General features: G+C 49.9%; 1 protein-coding gene across 4 annotated transcripts in view; it reads left to right on the top strand.

The window, feature by feature from the left end:
• The window catches only part of CELF5 (CUGBP Elav-like family member 5), a 43,105-nt gene that overhangs the window by 21,645 nt on the left and 2,236 nt on the right, over window positions 1-19,224 (top strand). For 2 of the 4 annotated variants that reach the window (XR_015707292.1, XM_009469132.2), the window contains exons 3-10: window positions 415-466; window positions 8,138-8,266; window positions 8,865-8,944; window positions 9,912-10,058; window positions 16,866-17,010; window positions 17,713-17,859; window positions 18,071-18,133; window positions 18,221-18,295. Coding sequence is in view for 3 of the 4 variants with exons in the window: in XM_009469132.2 (XP_009467407.2) it covers window positions 415-466; window positions 8,138-8,266; window positions 8,865-8,944; window positions 9,912-10,058; window positions 16,866-17,010; window positions 17,713-17,859; window positions 18,071-18,133; window positions 18,221-18,295 (838 nt within the window). In the remaining variant the exon portion in view is untranslated. The remainder of the gene's footprint in view (window positions 1-414; window positions 467-8,137; window positions 8,267-8,864; window positions 8,945-9,911; window positions 10,059-16,865; window positions 17,011-17,712; window positions 17,860-18,070; window positions 18,134-18,220; window positions 18,296-19,224) is intronic. The other 2 variants (XM_009469130.2, XM_087769120.1) reach the window with 2 other exon arrangements.

The following is a 19,224-nucleotide window of genomic DNA, read 5'->3' as shown; positions in this document are numbered from 1 at the left end:
AGTCAGGGTGGGCATAGAAAGAGCTTCCAGGCATAGTCTCACCTTAGGCCACCCTGACCACTGTTCAGGCTCCAGTCTCATGGTGATGAGATGCTTCCTTGGAGTCCTTTCTTTGCCACTTGCTGTCTCTGAGGAGGTGGAGATTTATGCATGGTGGGCATTTCCAGGAGAGCTGTTCCCTGCAGGCAAGCAGCTGAGCAGGGGAAAGCACCAGGTTTCCTTTTGAGAAGTCTGAAATCCATGTGGTCCCTTCTCCAAGGGTTCTGGTTGCTATCATGATGTCTTGGTTCTCTTCTGCCACTCTCCTACTCTGCACAGCAGGCAGAAAGGGGCACCCTGGTGCCACTGCCGGCAGTACCGTGTGCCAGGCAGATGGCCCAAGCTCTAACCCTCTGCATTTCTCTTTCATTGCAGATGGCGCGCCCGATTCAAGTGAAGCCTGCAGACAGCGAGAGCCGTGGAGGTAGTTGTCATCTCTCCTTGTTTCTCCTTTGGTGGCTTTGTGCTTGTGAGGGGGACCAAGTAAAGACACAGAGTCCTGACCTGGCCTTCCTCTGTCCGCCATCTGTATGCAGGGATGTTTGTATGTGGCAGGGAATTTGGGGGGGGCAGGAGGAGAGTCTAGGGATAGGCTTTGATGGGGAGCCTTCAGCTTGGCACAGCAGGCAGCTGAGAGCACACCAAGTCCTAAGGGTAATAATGTGGCTGCCCGCTCCACTCTCTTTCTCAGCCCTTTGAGGGTACTATTAGCCTGACAGTGTCTGCCTCAGGAGGTTACTGAAGCAGGCATGCACTTTGGTGCATGGCACGAGGGCTCCTGGAGGGTGTAAGCAGCTGGGAAGAGGTTTCTTCATTCTTCTACCTGATCAGCCCAATAAAAGCCAGATCCCTGCAGCAGCACTGGCTTTTTAACCTGTTCAGATCACTGCTCCGCAGCTGATTCTCCTGTCTGCAGCTCACTCCTCTGCCTCCTCCATTGCTGTTGGACTGTCTCAGCCTCTCCATTCTCAGTCCTGCAGCAGCCCCCATCACCCTGTCAGGGCCCAAGTGCTGTTGCAGAAAATAGCACGTGATGGGGAAATAGTGTCTGAAGGGAAGGGATCCTGAGTTTAAGCCTGAGATGGAGGTGCTGTCAGCCTGCAGGGGACCAGCTTGATTAGAGCAGCATATACTGAGTAGTTCAGAGTTGTAAGATTGGGAACAGAAGAATCTCTTAATTTAGCGGGGAGCTCACAACAGCTCAGATGCCTCCTCCAGGTGGAAAAGGTTTGCAACTCCAGCCCTTTCCAAATTTATGAACTTGTTTTGCTGCTTTTCCTTGTCTTACCGATACATTTCTTTTCTCTCCATTCCTGCATCTGCCTCTCCATGCCTTGTGCTGTTGGTGCTGCCTCTGAAAGCAGTTTAGTAGTGGGGAGTGGAGAATTTGTGTGACTGTCCTGTAGGGCAGCATATCCTGCATGCTGTGTTTAGATTTGGAAAGCTTTTGTTTTAAATTTTAAGGGGTCACTTCCAAGCAGTTTGTAGTGACTTTCAATTATTGCACTGGCAGGAACATGAGATATATTTTATAATATTTTATATGAATGTGTGTATTTATGATCGTGTGATCCTCCTTTTTTAAAAAAAAGTTTATCTGCTTAAGTCAGATCATTTTTCCAAACAGAATCTGTGACTTTTCATTATTTACTTGAGGGATAAGACACCTGACTTTTACTGAAGTCTGGGCATTTTTATTCCCTTGGGCTATACAGAGAATCCCAGACACGCCACCTATAGACGTGCTTCTTTTGAAAAGAACTGTGGCTTAAGCCTCCAAAGAAACTAGCATGCCTAAAACACATAGGACTGGATTCATCTCACCTTACTTCAGCCTCCAGGTATAGGGTTGAGGTTAAGGTCCTTGTCCATGCTATGGACAGTAAAAAGAGAACAGTGCCTTCAGGGTGATTCACTCTCTCACTCTTGACACCGATATTAGGAATGGATGAGCTATCCTTTAGAGTGCCTGCAGTGTGGATAGAGGAAGACAGCTGCTCACCGACACCTCATATTGCCTCTAAATACAACCATTAGGTGGTCAATCCTTCACCCACCACACTGATTTTAAAAAATTGCACCTCAGATTTCTAATTAATTCAGAAATTGTGTAGTTGTATCTGAGGTTATTTCTAATGAGTCTTTTTTTTTTTAAAAAAAAAAAAAAAGCATAGGAGACTGGGAAAGCCTTTGCCAGTCATACCAATAATTCAACATCACAAAACCATTACATGTACACACTGGCAGATCCCATGCACTCTCAGGCTGTAAGACACGGCTGCATAGCAACCCTCACAGCCAACACAGAGACACAGGCAGATGTACCTACAGACAGATGTCTCATGTGTGCACTGCTTTGCAAATACATACATGTGCCCACTTGACACACACATTCATAGGCAAATGCACACATTTACCTTCACCAGTACCACCCATGCACAGCTGACCCCCTGCATTAAGCTCTCACACAACAGCAGTAAAAACAGACCAAACAGACAATTCAGGCTGTGAACAGACCGACCACTGCAGGTTTGTTTTCTTAACAGTTTGTCTTTTAGATGAGTGCAACTCTGGAATCTCTGGTGTCTAATACTAGGCTGAGGTAATTTCTGCAGTCTTTCTTTTGCTGGTGGGGCACTACTAGGGACTCTCTTCTATACACAGCCACCTAGTATCACAAAATGTGTTGGGACTTAACATCTCTGATGCCTCAGCTCCTCTGTCAAATTAAGCTGAAATAGGCTGACAGGTTCAAAAACAGGATGTTGATTTGGAGGCAAGCTTTTGGTCAAGGTACTGGACTCTGAAATCTCTAAGCTTATGAAAAGTGCCACAATCTCTAATGACTGCAAACATCAGGGCATCAGCTCTGCTTCCCATGGAGAAGGGCATAGAAAAAAGCAGCCTTTGGAGTCTGAACACCTGCCACCGTCCAGCCCATGTGCCTAGCTTCCTTCCAGCTTCATTGCAGAGCTCAGAAACAAGTAGCTCCTGCAGGATCCATGACAAACTGGAATTTTTCCTGAGACAGAAGCAGCGTCAAGACAGCACCCTATATTTGTCTGAATCGGGTTGCTCTTTCCAAAGGTTTCTGTTGTGATGCTCCACTTGTCAGAGAAGTGGATGAGCAGGTTTGCAGATATGGGAAGAGCCACTCCCTATAGCAATAGCCCCACACTGGCAGGAGGTAAAAGAAAGATTTGGGGCAGGGCAGAACTGCTTGGACTAGGAGTTTGTCAAGGGAACAGCTGCATGCATCAGTGAGGCTCTGCATTATCCTCTCCAGGGACTGATGTCACAAATTAAGCACCCTGAATTAAGTACATGAAGTTAGAGCACCAGAATTTGTCTCGTGGTCCGAGATATGCTAATTTTGTGCCAAAGGGGCAGATTTGGCCAAGCCCTGCAGGGGCTGTGTGGGGATATCTGGATGCTCAGTGTTACTGCACCCTGCAGAAGGAATTCACTAGTAAAACAATGCTGCCTGCATTAGTTCAGAGGGGGACCTGTGATTCTGGCACAGGCTTTGTCAGCTCTTTCCTCCTTTCCCTCACGCCTCTGATATGAGCCTGGGAGTGCCAGGAGGAAATGGAGTGAGGGGGCAGAGGAGCTTGTCTGTGCTTCTTGCGAGACCTGGAGCACTCTGTTGCACTGATGTGATACGACAGCTAGCCCAAGCCCATTAGCACTGCCTTAGAGACAAGGAAGCTCTCTGCATACCCAAGGAGATTTGCTGTGTCCCATCCACAGCCAACTGCTTGAGCAGGCTTCCTCCCTCTCCCTGAACCTTGCTGCTGACAGCTGCTGGCGAGATGACCTAAATGCACTGGGTTTAAAGAGGAGCAGTGTCCAGTGCTTGTGTGCTCTCCTCTCTCTCTCATGGCCAAAGCATTCAGCCTTAACTCCTCGCTTGTTCCTGTGGTATCTTCATCAGCAACATGCTCTGCACTGGCCCTCCTCCTGCTGCCTGGGTGACTGACTGTGCCCAGAGTTTCCATGGGAACTCAACAGTCAGAGATCAGAGACAATTTTCCTGGTTGCTGGACAGCATAGGAAATTGCCAATCAGAGGGTGAAAAACAAGAGCTGGAGAGAAAGTGAAGGAAAAATGGTAGGAGGAGGGTGTGCTGTTACAAGTGGGGGAGAGAAGATCTTCCAGCACTGCAGGAATCCCTGCTGGGGAGCCAAAGGAGCCAGTGACCCACAGCAGTGGCTTGAGGATGCCAGCTGATTTGGGATCAACCGCTTTAAGAGTGGTGACAGCAGACATCAGGTGAAAGGGCTTGCAGGGTTTCAGCCCACTTGTGGAGAGATGAGGCAGCTTGGTTATTGGTAGGGGAATGCCCCTATTTGGAAACTGCCCAAAGCAAGAGGGCACTAGATCATGGGTTGGGCTCCAACACACGGAGAGGGAGAGAGGTCAGCAGCAGAGGAGCCCTTTCATAGGTCCCCAGTTGCTGCAAAGAGGCATCCTAGGGGAACAAGCCTGGATCCTTTTCCTACATGCAATCTTGGGAACTGGGCTGTATGAAATAACAACAACTGTGAAAAAAATCTTTCTCTTATGTTGTCAGTGACTTCACCCCCTTCTAATATTGCCATCCTGGGAATTCAGAAAAGATTCAAAACCAATAGGTGTGTTTCTTTATATTTGCCTTTACAGCTTGAGTCTCTAAGGTATCACAGTTTTAACCTGTTCTGCATAGCCAGGAAGGCTGGCATTTTTTTCTTCCAAATTCAAAAAAGAAAAGCTGAAATTCCCACATAAACACAGGACTTCCAAAACGTTCCATTAGTGAGCCCTGTCAGACAACAGAAGATCTGCAGTAAAACTGCAAGAATAGAGACTAGCATCCACTGTTTCAATGGACCTTTCCCAAAGTGCAGGGTAAAGAAAAATGCTTTTGATCCAACAGAATGAGAATGAAACCACAAGAATTATCCAGGAAATTTCAAGGCCCTCTGAAGGAGAAAACAACTAGTAACTCACAGTTTAATGTTGATTTGATTGCAAGTTGACAAGGTTCCTTTTGTTTGGTGCCTCCGTTGTAAAGTTGTGGCCTCTTTCATCCATTAGACTGTTGCTTGGCAGAGACTTAAGCTTTGGGTGGCTGTGGTAGCCATCAGGTCTTTGCACTGAATTAGTCATCAACCAAAACTGGAACCACTTATCTGACTCTCCATGGGTTACCCACTGTTCTTCCACAAAAACCTCACTTCACACAACATCAGATCCAGAAGCAAAAGGCCAATGTTACAAAAGTAGCATTATGTCCATGTAGCTATATGTTCCCCCCACCTAGAGTTCCAGCTTTTAAAATTTTTAATATAACTGACTTTCCCAGTTGTCTTGACACCTCCCTGCCACCCCGACCCAAACAGCCAGACAGCCTGCTGGGGTCCCTAAAGAGCAAGGCAAGACCATCAAGTGCATTTCTGGCTGTTAAGTCTTAGTCCACAATTATTTGCTTGTTAGTTCAAAGAACAGGGGATTATTTTACAGCATCTAAAGACAGTACAAATAATTCCCAGTGTGTTTCTCCCCTTTGTTGATGTGTTTTTTGAGGAACTCCTTCTGTGTTTGCAATCCAAAGGCCGCAGCATGCTGCACATATCTGAAATAAGGCCTGGCTGCAGCTGCAATATAGATTCAGGGTAGAGGAAGGGGGAACACTGCAGAGCTCAAGTATCCCCTCCCATAGCCAAACTGGGATCACATATGGTGCCAGGTGATGTTAATGGGAGCACAGAGATACTGTTCCTTTAGTTTCCATTCTCCTCTCCACCTCCTGGTAAATATGTTTCTGACCAGTCCCATTTTTTTTCCACTCCACTTCCAGTCAGTTTTTTCACCTTCTCTATGTGCTATATTTTGGCTGGTTTGCCCACCAGCATTTCTGAGCTGACCCTTCAGTGGGGGCAAATGCTGTCTTACTGCTAAGAAGGCATCTGTACAGCACCTGGTTTATTAGTTCCTGTGCCTTGGCTGGGGATTATTGGGCATTGCCAGAGCACTAAATTTTGGATGGACTCAATCAGCTGAAATAGTGTCTCCAAAATGCAACTGTTGTCATGCAGGTGCAGGGAGAAATGTAGAAAGAATCACAAGGAAAATGGAAGGGGATGAAATTCCCACAGTTTTAGTTATCCAGGGAATCAAGAAAATGGGGAAGCCAGGAAATTTGGCCTTGAAAAAATACACAAGGCCATATATTTCAGCCGCTTCCAATGATATAAATCAGGAGCCTGGGTAAGAGCCTTAGATGCAGCACTTTTAACCCTTTATCTGTGGTGGATCAAAGTGGCATCTGTGTTGCATGTACATCTAGTGCGTAGTGGAGAGCTGTGCCTGCATGAGCTTGTGCTTGGGCTCTGTGGGGTGGTGCAGCCATACAAAGTGGCTCCCTGTGGTGTCTGCATGGTGGAAGAGTGCATCTGTCTGCACATCCCTCTTGCTCACTGAGGAAGTTTGTTTCTGAAGGCACCTGCTGGGGCTGGGTCAGTGTGCAAGCATGTTCCCGTGCATGCATGAGACTATGTGCTTGTCCATTAATATTGTGTGTGTGTGCATCTGCTTTTCTGCAAGGGACCAATGGCACGTGTAGATACTTCCTGCATGTGTTCCCAGGTGTGTCTGTATGTGGCAGAGCAGTTGTGGGGAGGCATCTTGCTTACTTACCTGGGTGGGAACCATCCTCTTAGCCAAGGGGAGCAAGGAAGCGGCTGTGGTGGGGCTTTGCCGGCAGTGTGAATGTGTAATGTGTCATCCGTTCCTGCCATACATACACACCACCACCCCTGCAGTCTGCTCTGCTTCTGTAGCTCCAAGACCTGTTGTTTTTCAGGTCACTGCACTCTCAAACAGATAGCAGCTTCCTTGCTATTTTCCCTGACGTGCGTCACATTACATTGGTTTTGTTTGAAGCCAGCCCCTCTGATCCTGTCGCTAACAATAAGGAATCCTCTCTCACTTCTCTTCCCAAGCCATATCCTGACACATTCACTCCTATGGGTTGTGTCTCCCCTATACATGTTTGGGCCAGTGGAGGAGGGTTAACTCTGTAGTTGGCACAACTGTCTCCTTGCAAAAATGGAGATTAGGCTGGCATTTAGGCTGGGATTTTAATGTTGTGCTATTTTAATAGCTGTTCACAGCAATCTGTGGAGGATGTTGCCCCAGCCACTGCTGTGTTTGTGCTCTATTGGATGGCATCAGGCTGTGATGGGCCCCTGTGTGTACTGATAGGGGTAGAGAGGGGAAGAAAGCACTGTGCACCTTTCTTCCCACCTCCACACTTGGCCATCCCAACAAAACCATAATCCTCAATTCCTTCTGATGGAGGAACCCTGGAGGAGCCCAGAAGGACCCTGAGCTCAAAGTCCTGGATGTGTTGGCCAGCCTTCCAGCCCCCCACCAGTGTGACATGGGTACAAAATGCCCTTGGAGAGGGGGGAGTGGGGATCATGGAGCTATTTGTTGGCCCTCACCCAACTGTCTTGCATTTGGCTGATCCTATGGTGAAGCAAATTGGGACCCAGGATGCCAGGGTTTACTCCAGGCCTTAGAGGACAGCACGATAGACATACTGGTTAGACTGGGGAGGGAAGGGCAAATTGAAGCTAAGATGCTTGGTTACATAGCAGCTGTGGAAACAGTGATCTTGGAGAGAAGGAAAAGGAAACAGAAGCCAAAGGTCCTGGAATTTATTCATCCTGCCTGGGTTGGTCTGCTGTATTTCCTAAGGTACCTCTTGGACTTCACATGTTGTTCAATAAGGGTATAATTGCCGAGGCAGTTTTTCTTATTACCATTTGTGTTGGATCATTCAAAGGAAAGGGCTGATGAATAGAAGGAAATTATTAATCTTTTGTTCTCCTTTGGGGAGGGTAGGACAGGGGAAGCCACAGAAACCTTTGCAGGTGTGGAGAGCTTGGGAGGACCCTGCATACTCACCCCTGGAAGCATTTCAGCCAACAGCAAATCATTTCCATGCCAGGCATGTTTTCCACACTAGGCTGTTTTGTGCTTAAGTGTCCCTCTCCTCCTGCTTTGGACTGTAAGCCTCATAGAAGGTTGATGTTTCTGTGTTTGCCCCTAGGGGACAGGAAGCTCTTTGTGGGCATGTTAAATAAGCAGCAGTCTGAGGATGATGTGCTCCGGCTCTTTGAACCATTTGGGGTCATTGATGAATGTACGGTGCTCCGTGGACCTGATGGTAACAGCAAAGGTGTGAACCCCTCTGTGTGTCATGCCCTTTCTCCTTGCTCTTCAGGTAGCGCTCATCTGCCTCACCACCTGTGCCTCCTTTCCACTGGGGCACTTATTCCCCCACCCCATCTTTATGGGAACCCATATCACAGCCAGGCATAGGGAGCAGGGCAGGAAGAGTTGTCTGCTGCAAGGAAAGATTGGGGAGGATGGGTAGAGACCAAGGTGAAAGGAGGGGAAGCAGAGCACGATGAGTAGCTGAGTTATCAGGATCACTAGTGAGCCTGTTGGCTCAGTCTGGGTCTGCAATTTGAAATGTTTGTACCCACAATTAGGAGTGCATAGAGAATCTGGGGAAGAGGTAATCAGGGGCAAGGGTGGAGATGGTGACATCATCTATAGAGTATATCGTTGAAGTAACAATTTGAGACCCTTCCTGTTTTTTCCAGGATAGACGACTTGGGATGAGTCATCCTTTTTGTTCCCTGCTTTCTTGGGGTGGCTTTCCTTTGCCCTGCCTGAGATCCGGATACTGTCTCTTGCGTGATGATGCAGGGGGCACTTTCACAGCAGTCCTGTCACTGCAAATCTCCTGTGCTCTTTCTGTCCCTTTCCAGGCTGTGCTTTTGTAAAGTTCTCATCTCACACAGAGGCTCAGGCAGCAATCCACGCACTCCATGGCAGCCAGACAATGCCCGTGAGTATAAGGCCAGGGTACCTACCCTCTTCCTAATCCTCTTCCCGTCACCCTGTTGCAGGGACCTCCCCTCACTGTCCAAAACCATGACAGGTTCAACTGCAGTTTCCGGCTTGTGGGGTTGTGGGGTGTGGGGGGTGTGCGTGTGCACATCTGTGCTCTTGTCTTTGGGAACCATCTTGTCTCCTGGGCTGGTGTGTGTATCTATGTTTGTCCAGACTGGTAGTGACAGCACTTATATAGCTATAAAGGCTAAATAAAAGAGAGCCAAGAACCAGGCCATGAATTTGTCTTGGAGACAGCTACCTGGAGTAGTACAAAACTGAGCAGGGTGCAAGCTAACAATTCAGCAATGTGAGCAGTCAGGACTCCAGTGTCTGAGCACTGCCTTCTGGGGCAGGCTGGATGTGGATGGCAACTCTTTGTGCATTGTGTGGGGTTGTGTAGCCGCAGCTGTGCCTTCTTGTGCAAGTGGCGCTGCAGTTGTGATCTCCTCTCTCACGATCTCTCACCTGGATTGGGGCACGTTGTGGGCAGGACAGTGCATTGCTGCAGCAGAGGTATTTCCAGCTGCCAGGAACTGCTTTGCCTATCCAGCCAAGCTCATGGTGGTGGAAAGATGGTGCTTGTGGCTGACAGTGTCCAGGTGTTCCTGGCTGCACCATCACCTGGTGAACGCAGCCAGGGATGTGTGCACCCACCTGTGCAGCTGTGCAAAGCCCAGGGTGTGAGGGGAAGGGTGGGAGAGGGAAGGGTTGGATGGATGGATGGATGGGGAAGGGCACAGCCCAGGTTCCAGGCAGCCTCCTGAGCGCTTTCACACCAATATTTGCTGTTCTGCTCCTCTTCCCACTCCTCTCTGCTGCCTGTTCTGCCCCATCCCACCTTGCCTGACTGCTGACTCTCTGGCTGTCCCACGGCCTTTTCTCCCCCGCCTCCTCTCTCTGTCTCCTCTCTCTGTGCCTAGGGCGCCTCCTCCAGTCTAGTGGTGAAGTTTGCTGACACAGATAAGGAGAGGACCCTCCGTCGTATGCAGCAAATGGTGGGGCAGCTGGGGATATTCACTCCATCTCTCACCTTGCCGTTCAGCCCATACAGCGCCTATGCGCAGGCTGTGAGTATCACGCGTGTGTGTGGGGGGAAAGGCTGCCCTCTTGGCTATGGGGCAACACCATACCTGGGCTGGGAGACCACAAACAGGTCTCTGTAACAAATGCGTGAAAGCTTCCCAGCACCTGGGAGTTGTTCCTGGCTTCAGTTTCTCTGGTCAGCAGCCTAGTCTTTGTGCATTTCTCTCCTGGAAGGGGTGACAGGAGAGAGCTGGGACCTTCTCAAAGTGAGGCTGGATTTCTCTGATGTGGTGTAGACTGGCGGAGGTGTCTGGGAACAGGTCAGGTATGACCCAGTGTCTTTCTGTCTTGTTTTGAGGACAGCTCAGAGCCATGATTCCTGAGTGATGTCTGCCAGACATGGCAGTCTGCCAACTTGTGAACTCTTCCTCTGGGTCTATGGCACAAATGTATGTCTCTCTGTTTCTGGAGCACCATGAGAGCCCTGGACCCAGCCTCATGTGTTTATTTCTCTGCTGAGATTCTCAGGAGGGAGATTCTCTAATCCCCCCCAGTGCTGTCCTTGGCTCCCAGGGTTTTCTGTCTTGGCTAGTGTGACTAGGGAGTTTGCAGGATGCTAGGGAGGGAGCAGTGGGTAGCAGAGGGTCAGAGGTGTTTCAGCAGTCTGGCCTCCTCTGGCAAGACTGGCTGTGTTTTGGAGCTTAGTGAGAGAACCTCATTGCCTTGGAGCAATGGTGGTGACTGCCATTGATGTTTGAGGTAGGTCACAAACTCAAGAAGTCCCTGATCAGCTGTGGTGGAGCATCTTTTGGGTCTTCTTGGTGACTGTCACTTTCAGGTCTCCGCTACCAAGTATAAAGCCCATGGAAGGAGGCTCAGAAATTGCTCAAGGCATGAGAGATGCTTGTGTCAAAGAAAGAACTCAAAAGTAGATACGGTTACTGAAAGTAATTTTCCCAGGGTGGTGGTGGTGGTGGTGCAAATAAACCTGTTCTTCTCATATATGTGGACACCTCTTTCACCTCTGGCTTCAGTGGCTACTTGGTGTGTCTCCTTCCCATCTACAGGACAGAGAAGGAACTGTTTCTCAATTGTTGGCCATTTCCTCTCAAAGAATCCCCAGAAACTGCCAAATGCCATTTAAGTGTGTGGCAGGAGCATGGAGTAGCAAAAGAAAAGAGGCAATACATATGAGGCTCCATACTGTTGGGGAATTTTGGGAACCAAATGTAGAATTTGTCCAACACAGATTATTTGATTCTTCTTGTGTAATGAGGCTGAGAACAGCTATACCATTCCAAGCACCAAGGCTTCCAGCAGAAGAATGGTTTAGAGGGGAGAACCCTTTCTGACCAGACACCAGGTCCTCTTGCCAGGACCAGTCTTTTCTATCCAGACCTGTAATCCACAAGTCAGCTATACCTGAGGTCTAAGGTTGTAGCTTAGCTCAGCTGTGGGTCAGCTATGAGATGATCATTCTGGTCTATCTTCTGCTGTCATGGAGATGGCACTAACTGGGGCATGGTATGATGGTGAAGGAGGCAGGAATGGGCCACACAGTGAGGTTATGATGGCACAAAATCAGCTTATGGTCCAGGATGTGTAAGGAAGGAGAGCAGCGAGACCTTCTAGACTCGCTCTTTAAGTGCCCTCCAATCTTTAGAAACTCCTGATGATGACAAGAAGCCAGTCAGGCCTAGGCTGTGCTCATTGCTTATCTGCATCTTCTTTCTCCTGAGTTGTATCTGTAAATGAGTTGCTTTGTCTCTGATTCTTCACTGGCCTTCCTTTATTTTAGACTTTATTTTGGCTTTCCCCTTGACTCAAGACTCAGCCTGTCTCCCACTCTTCCAGTTTTTTTCCTCCTTTTCCTTTTCCTTTCCACTGGTTTTGGTTCTCTCTCTGCTTCTTCTTTCTGAGGCCCTGACCTCACACCTGATTGTATCTGCTCTTGTGTCATCCCGGTCTTTGGTCTCCCTTCTCCCAGAGGAGAGATCCTAGCCAGTTCTCATATGCATACAGCATCCCCATCAGAGGGAGAGGGTATCAACCGTTTGAAATGCCATCTAATGTCTCTGGAAGTGGATACAGAAGGGAGAGATTTCCTTGCTGAATCTCCTTACAGAACCTCCAGATGTCCTGCCATGGGCAGCTCTTGGGAGCTGGGACCTCTGGTAAGCCAGGGCTCAAGGGAACTCCAACATAGAATCATAGAATCATAGAGTCATTAAGGTTGGAAAAGACCCTTAAGATCATTGAGTCCAACCGTTAACCTATCACTGCCAAGTCCACCACTAAACCATGTCCTCAAGCACCACGTCTACCTGTCTTTTAAATACCTCCAGGGATGGAGACTCAACCACTTCCCTGGGCAGCCTGTTCCAATGCCTGACTACCCTTTTGGTGAAGAAGTTTTTCCGAATATCCAACCTAAACTTCCCCTGGCACAGCTTGAGGCCATTTCCTCTCGTCCTGTCGCTTGTCACTAGGGAGAAGAGACCAACCCCCACCTCGCTACAACCTCCTTTCAGGTAGTTGTAGAGAGCAATAAGGTCTCCCCTCAGCCTCCTCTTCTCCACACTAAACAACCCCAGCTCCCTCAGCCGCTCCTCATAAGACACGTTCTCTAGACCCTTCACCAACTTCATTGCCCTCCTCTGGACACACTCCAGCACCCCAATGTCCTTCTTGTAGTGACGGGCCCAACACTGAACACAGTACTCGAGGTGCAGCCTCACCAGTGCCGAGTACAGGGGCACTATCACCTCCCTGGTCCTGCTGGCCACACTATTCCTGATAGAAGCCAGGATGCCATTGGCCCTCTTGGCCACCTGAGCACACTGCTGGCTCATGTTCAGGCGGCTGTCAACCAACACCCCCAGGTCCTTTTCAGCCAGGCAGCTCTCCAGCCACTCCTCCCCAAGCCTGTAGTGTTGCGTGGGTTTGTTGTGACCGAAGTGCAGGACCCGGCACTGAGCCTTGCTGAATCTCATGCAGTTGGCCCCGGCCCAACGATCCAGCCTGTCCAGGTCCCTCTGTAGGGCCTTCCTGCCCTCCAGCAGATCGACACTTCCACCCAACTTGGTGTCATCTGCAGACTTCCTGAGGGTGCACTCAATCCCCTCATCCAGATCATCAGTGAAGACATTGAACAGGACCAGCCCCAATACTGAGCTCTGGGGGACACCACTCGTGACCAGCCACCAACTGGATTTGACTCCATTCACCACCACTCTCTGGGCTCGGCCGTCCAGCCAGTTTTTAACCCAGCGCAGAGTGCACTTATCCAAGCCGTGAGCAGCCAGCTTCTCCAGGAGAATGCTGTGGGAGACAGTGTCAAAGGCTTTACTGAAGTCCAAGTAGACAACATCCACAGCCTTCCCCTCATCCACTAAGCGGGTCACCTTGTCATAGAAGGAGACCAGGTTAGTGAAGCAGGACCTCCCTTTCATAAACCCATGCTGGCTGAGCCTGATCCCCCGGTTGTCCCGCACGTGCCGTGTAATGGTACTCAAGATGATCTGCTCCATGACCTTTCCCGGCACCGAGGTCAGGCTGACAGGCCTGTAGTTCCCTGGATCCTCCTTCCGACCCTTCTTGTAGATGGGCGTCACATTTGCTAACTTCCAGTCATCTGGGACTTCCCCGCTTGACCAGGACTGCATGAACATAGTTCATGCTTGCATGGTGCAGGGCTTGGAGTAGTAGATGCTGCATCCAAGGTTACTCACAGGCCCAGGAGATGCAGCTAACAATTATGTATGTGGTTGAATCAGACTGAGAGGAGTGAGTGCTGCTGGGGTCAACTGGTGCATCATAGGCATTGGTTCTTACATCCACAGTTTAATAGGCCAACAACTTTCTCTCCCTGCCCCCATGGGATTTGCTGCCTCGCCAAGCCAAAGAGGTCCCCAGCTTGTCCAGCATAGAAAGAAGTTGTTTGGAGCCTGCGTTGTTTGGGTTTTGTTTGGTTGTTTTTTTTTTTTCAGTTGGATGTTTTAAATTTATATTAATTGCATTTTCCTTTAAAAACTATCTCAAAGATGAAATAATCACAAACTATCTTGGGTCTAAAGTTATTTGGATATGTTCAAATATACAAAATAAGGTATTAAAATAGTCAAACAGTACATGTTATCTGATACAGTTTGTAAGAAAAATTCTCATATTTATTTGGGAAATATGACTGGCTAAGCATCTGGAAGCAGTTTATTTCAGTGCTTAAACCAGGTTTTGATCCAAGGTGCCTCTTCTGCAAGTGAAAAGTGAGTTCCTTCATTTCAGTTTATTCAACAAGTTGAATTCAGTGATTAGTTCAGATGGAATCAGGGAACTGATTTGGAGCTGAAAAAATAATCTATCAATACAAAAGAGGCCTGAAGTCTTAAAAAAGCAGCCAGTGCAATTTACTAACTGTTTATAATGCTTGAATATTTCTTGTATTTCATAAATCAGTTAGTTCTAAACACAAAACATAGTTTGTTCACACACACCCTATTTCTTTCTGCTCTTATGGTTCATTATGGTAATTTTATTTAAGTAATGAAAACAATTTCAGAATGCTAGTTTGGTGCACGTGCAGTCGGATGCAGGTCTTGTTCCAGCCAGAGCCTGGCACAGAACAGGCATTAATGAGAAAAAAGAAAATCAATACTCCTCTAGTAAATAAGAAATGCATTGGTTCCTGCATCCTTAAATGGGGACAGTGTGAAGACAGGACTGGGAATATGCACAGACTGCTTGCCATTGGGACACCTTCCTTAGAGTTTTGTGCTCTCAGGAAGGCCACATTTTGCTGTAATCCTGGCTCAGGGTGAGTGGTTCCCAGTAATGTGAGTAAGGCTTGCTTCAGGGGAATCACTCCAAAGACAATGTGGTGGCGAATAGATGAGATTATTTCAGGGTGCTTGCTTTCTGGAGTCAAGTGGTAGCGAACCCCTTTGCTGTCAGTCAGTTCTGCCTGCCTGCAGAGACCCTGCTCTGGGGCGTGCCTCGGAGTGTCCCACCTCTGCCCTAAAAAGGGCTCTCTCCTATCCCAGCACTGCCCTGAAGACCCCCTTCCATCCCAGCTGCTTTGCTTGTGCCAGCTTACAGAGACAGCAATGCCATGAAATTGGGGAATTCCTCTTCTTTTTATGCAACAACAATAATCAGCTTTTGTGTGGAGGAAACTAAGAGAAGGTTTAGCTAGCCATGAACTTTTCAGAGTTACCAGATTCTCCAGCTGAGACCTGGGCCAAACTGGCTTACTGACTCAGCCATTTGTGGATGAGGCAGGTTACTTGAGTGGTATTTTTGTTGCAGAGCAGACAGTGGGATACGGTTGCAGTTAATGTAAGGAGGATTTGTTTTTCTTGGGTTTTGCCATGCGCCACCCCCCAGCTCCTCCTATGGAATTGTACAGTTTCCAGAAAGCCGTGCCTGTTCGTTCCCCCCCACCCCACCCCCCACCCCGCTCTTCTTGCTTGATGGTGAAGACAAGGCTTATAAAGGGGCTGGATAATTTCGCATCCAGAACTAAATCTTTGTTGCTGCTGTGCTCTGAGTGCAGTCTGATTTAATCTTATGCTCCAGTGCACCAACTGATGGCCAAACAGGACCAGAAGGATTTTTTTCTTCTTTCTCCTAACCTTCCTCCCAACCTCATGTCCCACCCTCCCCACACCTTCTTTTTGCATTGTGCATCTCTGCCTAGTCAGGTGTATTACGGGCCCACAAGGAGCTGCCATCTCCCAACCCCAGGGTGCAGGCCGCTGCCTGAGGAAAGACTGAGCTCAGTGGATCATGGGGCAGACCTCAGACAGCAGAGCATGCCATAAGAGGTGGGCCTGGACAGACACCTGGTTGTATGGCAGGGTGCACGTACCAGGATGAGCTCCGCATGTCTCCCAGCAGCATGGTCTCCTTGTTGAGGCTGGGCAAAAGGAGAGGGATTTGGACCCCGTTCCTCAAGGCAAAGCTGTGTTAATACCTGGCACTGTCCCAGGAGAAGTGGCAGTGGTCAGAGAAGGGGCTGTGGCTGGGAGGAAATGTCGTTGCTGTGCCTGACAGAGCGGTAGGGCCTGTGGTGAGAGGGTGCTGCTGGGCGCCAGGAGCACACCCCTTTCTCTGCCTCCTAACCCACTGCAGGAGCTCTGAGCAGGAAGGGCCCATCCCGATGGCCCAGTGTACAGCTGAGTGAGCAAAGACCCCTCAAGGCAGCTGGCCTGCAGAGAGGGCGAGGGTGGGTGGAGGGCTGCCCGGCTATGGCCCTGGCTTTGGGGAGGAGGCCCGCCTAGCCGTGTCTCCCGGCTGCAGGGCAGGAAGCTGTGCCCAGCTCTCGGGGGCTTCCACGCATGGCCTGGCCCAGGCCGTCGACCCGCCGCTTGAGTACGTGGCTGCAGGGAGCTCCAGGCCGACCTCGGGGGCCCCCGGGCGCGGGGACCGTCAGCCGGGCGGGGCGCAGTGCTTCACAGGACGGAGACGACGCCGCCTGCCTCAGCAAGTCCCGCTGAGTCGCTGGAAGCTCCGGGGAGGCAGCGGAAGCCCGGCGACCCCCAGTGGCGGCTGGGGGAGATGGCGAGACCGCAGCTCCGGCCCGGCCCCGGCCGCAGGCAGCGGCGGGGGAAAGCGGAAGTTTAGCTGGCCTGCGCAGCCTCCCCGAGCTCCTCCCGCGGCTGCGGTGCGGCCTTGATGGCGGGAGGCCCCCAGCAGCGCGAGGCCCCCAGCAGCGCGAGGCCTGGGGCGAGCGGAGCCGGCCACTGTACTGTACGTGGCTCTGAGCGGAGTGAGGCCCCTGGGCAGTGCGAGGCCCCAAGTGGCGCAAAGCCCTGGGCAGCATGGGGCCCTGATTGCATGGTCCTGCCTTGCAGCTGATGCAGCAGCAGACAACGGTTCTCTCCACCTCCCACGGCAGCTACCTGAGCCCAGGCGTCGCCTTTTCCCCTTGCCACATCCAACAGATCGGTGCCGTCAGTCTCAACGGGCTGCCAGCCACTCCTATTGCACCAACATCAGGTGAGGGCCTGGTGCGGGCCAGGACACAGCAAGTCCTTCACTACCAATGAACCTTCTGCCCCAGCACTAAGCACGGTGCTCGTACAGGTAAAACAGTTCCCACCTCTCACCATCTGGATTAGGCCACTCTTTTCTAGCAGTGCAGCCTCTGAGGGCAGCAGTCCCTAGTCCTGCACAAATTTCTGCAACCTCCCTGACACCCTTGTGTTCAATGCACATTCTCTTGCTCTATTGCTGTTCCTCTCTGCTGCAGTTTTTCCCCTTGATATAGTAAAGAAGGACCAGGTTCCCAGGATTGTACCTGACTCTGAGTACAGCAGTGCTATTATTCATTATCATCATCCCACAGTTACAATATCAGCAATAATGCATATTGGGTTGGAACACCTGTCAAGAACAGGGCTGTATCATGATAGGTGCTGTACAAACCTGGATTAAAAATGTTCCATCCCAAAGCTCTGACAGCAGCCAGGACTAGCAATGCTGCATACACTCTTCTCACTAGTGCTGCCTCTGATTTTGTGAAGGCTCCAGCACTAGTCTGTCACCTGCATGTGCCAGCTAGAAGACATGATAGCTTTATACATAGCAGTCTTATAACGGCTAACAGATAATAGCTTTATACATACAAGCAGATGGAAGGAGGGAGCGCAGGCTTTGCAGGATCTCGACTCTCATGGGATGTTCTCTCTTGCTCTACAGGGCTACATTCACCGCCTCTCCTGGGAACAGCAGCCATGCCAGGACTGGTGGCACCCATTTCAAATGGGTTCACTGGAGTGGTACCATTCCCAAATGGGCATCCAACCTTGGAAACAGTTTACACCAATGGCCTTGTGCCATACTCAGGTACGGAGAGCAGGAAAAAAAAACCCACATCCAGAGACCTCAGGAACTGCAATTAGCTCCTCTTTTCTGGATTCCCCACACAAAACACTAGCTCTGTACCGGCCAGGCACTGAGACTCACTTGGTAGGGGGGTTGGGAGTGGGGGAGAGAGACAGAGAGAACACATGAGTGATTCCCTTTGCTGTGCTTCTGATTATGTTCTTCTCTGCAGCCCAGAGCCCTTCAGTAGCAGAGAGTTTGCACCCAGCCTTCACAGGAGTTCAGCAGTATGCAGGTACCAGCTTCCCTTGTCTCCCTCAGGCCCTTGTGTGGCTGACCAGATCCTCAGGTAAACAGTTTGTTCTGTTTCCTTGGAATACAGCTGTGTATCCAACCACCGCCATTGCTCAAAGCATCCCTCAGCCACCTCCCATCCTGCAGCAGCAGCAACGAGAAGGTGAGGATCAGGGTGGGAATGTCTGTGTCTGGCGGGGGGGCGGGAGGAGCAGGATTTGTGTAGCTTGTCTTCTGCACCACAGAACAATGGAGAGGAGACAGCACTAAACTTTGTCTACTCTAATCTTTAATATTGGAGCTGGGTTACGGAACCAACAATGTCTCTGCAGTAAGTGGACTGGAAGGGTTCAGAGGATGCTTGTCATGCAAACTTTTTGAGCTCATCCCTGGCCAGATGCTGCCAAGTACAAAGGGGACAGCAAGCACTAGAACACCAAGCTTTGACACCAAAGGGTATAGAGTGAGCACCTTCCCTACGCAGGCAGGGGAAAAGAGCACTTCCTCCCCATCTTTATTGATGCCAGAACCACACTGGTACCAGTCAAACCAGCCTCTCCAACATACTGTCCTCTCTCTTCAGCCTTCCTAACTTCACAAGTTTGTTTTTCAGCTTATTTTGAAACTGGCCTGGACAGAATTTGGAGGCAAAGGCATTCTCTGTCTGCTCCTGCTTCATACAGCAGGTGTCAGCGAGGAAACAGCTCCTTGTGCTCATCAGGCTCACAGGGAGCAAGTGAAGGAGTGGGCAGGACCAGGTCAGCCCATAAATTGGATGTATGGCAATCCAGATTTCCAGTTGGGGCTGCGGCTTATGGGCTGAAGGCAACCACTGCATAGCTGTGGGCAGGGAATGCTAGAGCAGCAGCTTTCACATAGTAGTGTCTGCTGCCCCCCTAGGACTGGGAGAACTATGAACAAGGAGCTAATTTCCTTCCAGCGAAACAGCACCCAGACACTCACAGTTGTTGTGTCCAGCACCCCATGTGGGAGCTGGGCAAGCTGTGAATCTGCTTTCCGGAAACTCTAGCTCTGCATATTGCCTCCCAGCTGCTCTTAAGAGAGCCCTCAGAACCCTTCACGGACCAGTGG

The sequence above is a fragment of the Nipponia nippon genome, unplaced genomic scaffold, assembly GCF_047370975.1.
Source record: "Nipponia nippon isolate SJK-2023a ecotype South Korea unplaced genomic scaffold, ASM4737097v1 scaffold_31, whole genome shotgun sequence".
Taxonomy (NCBI): Eukaryota; Metazoa; Chordata; class Aves; order Pelecaniformes; family Threskiornithidae; genus Nipponia; species Nipponia nippon.
Note: the sequence above shows the minus strand (reverse complement) of the source record. Positions and strands in the feature narration are given on the sequence as shown.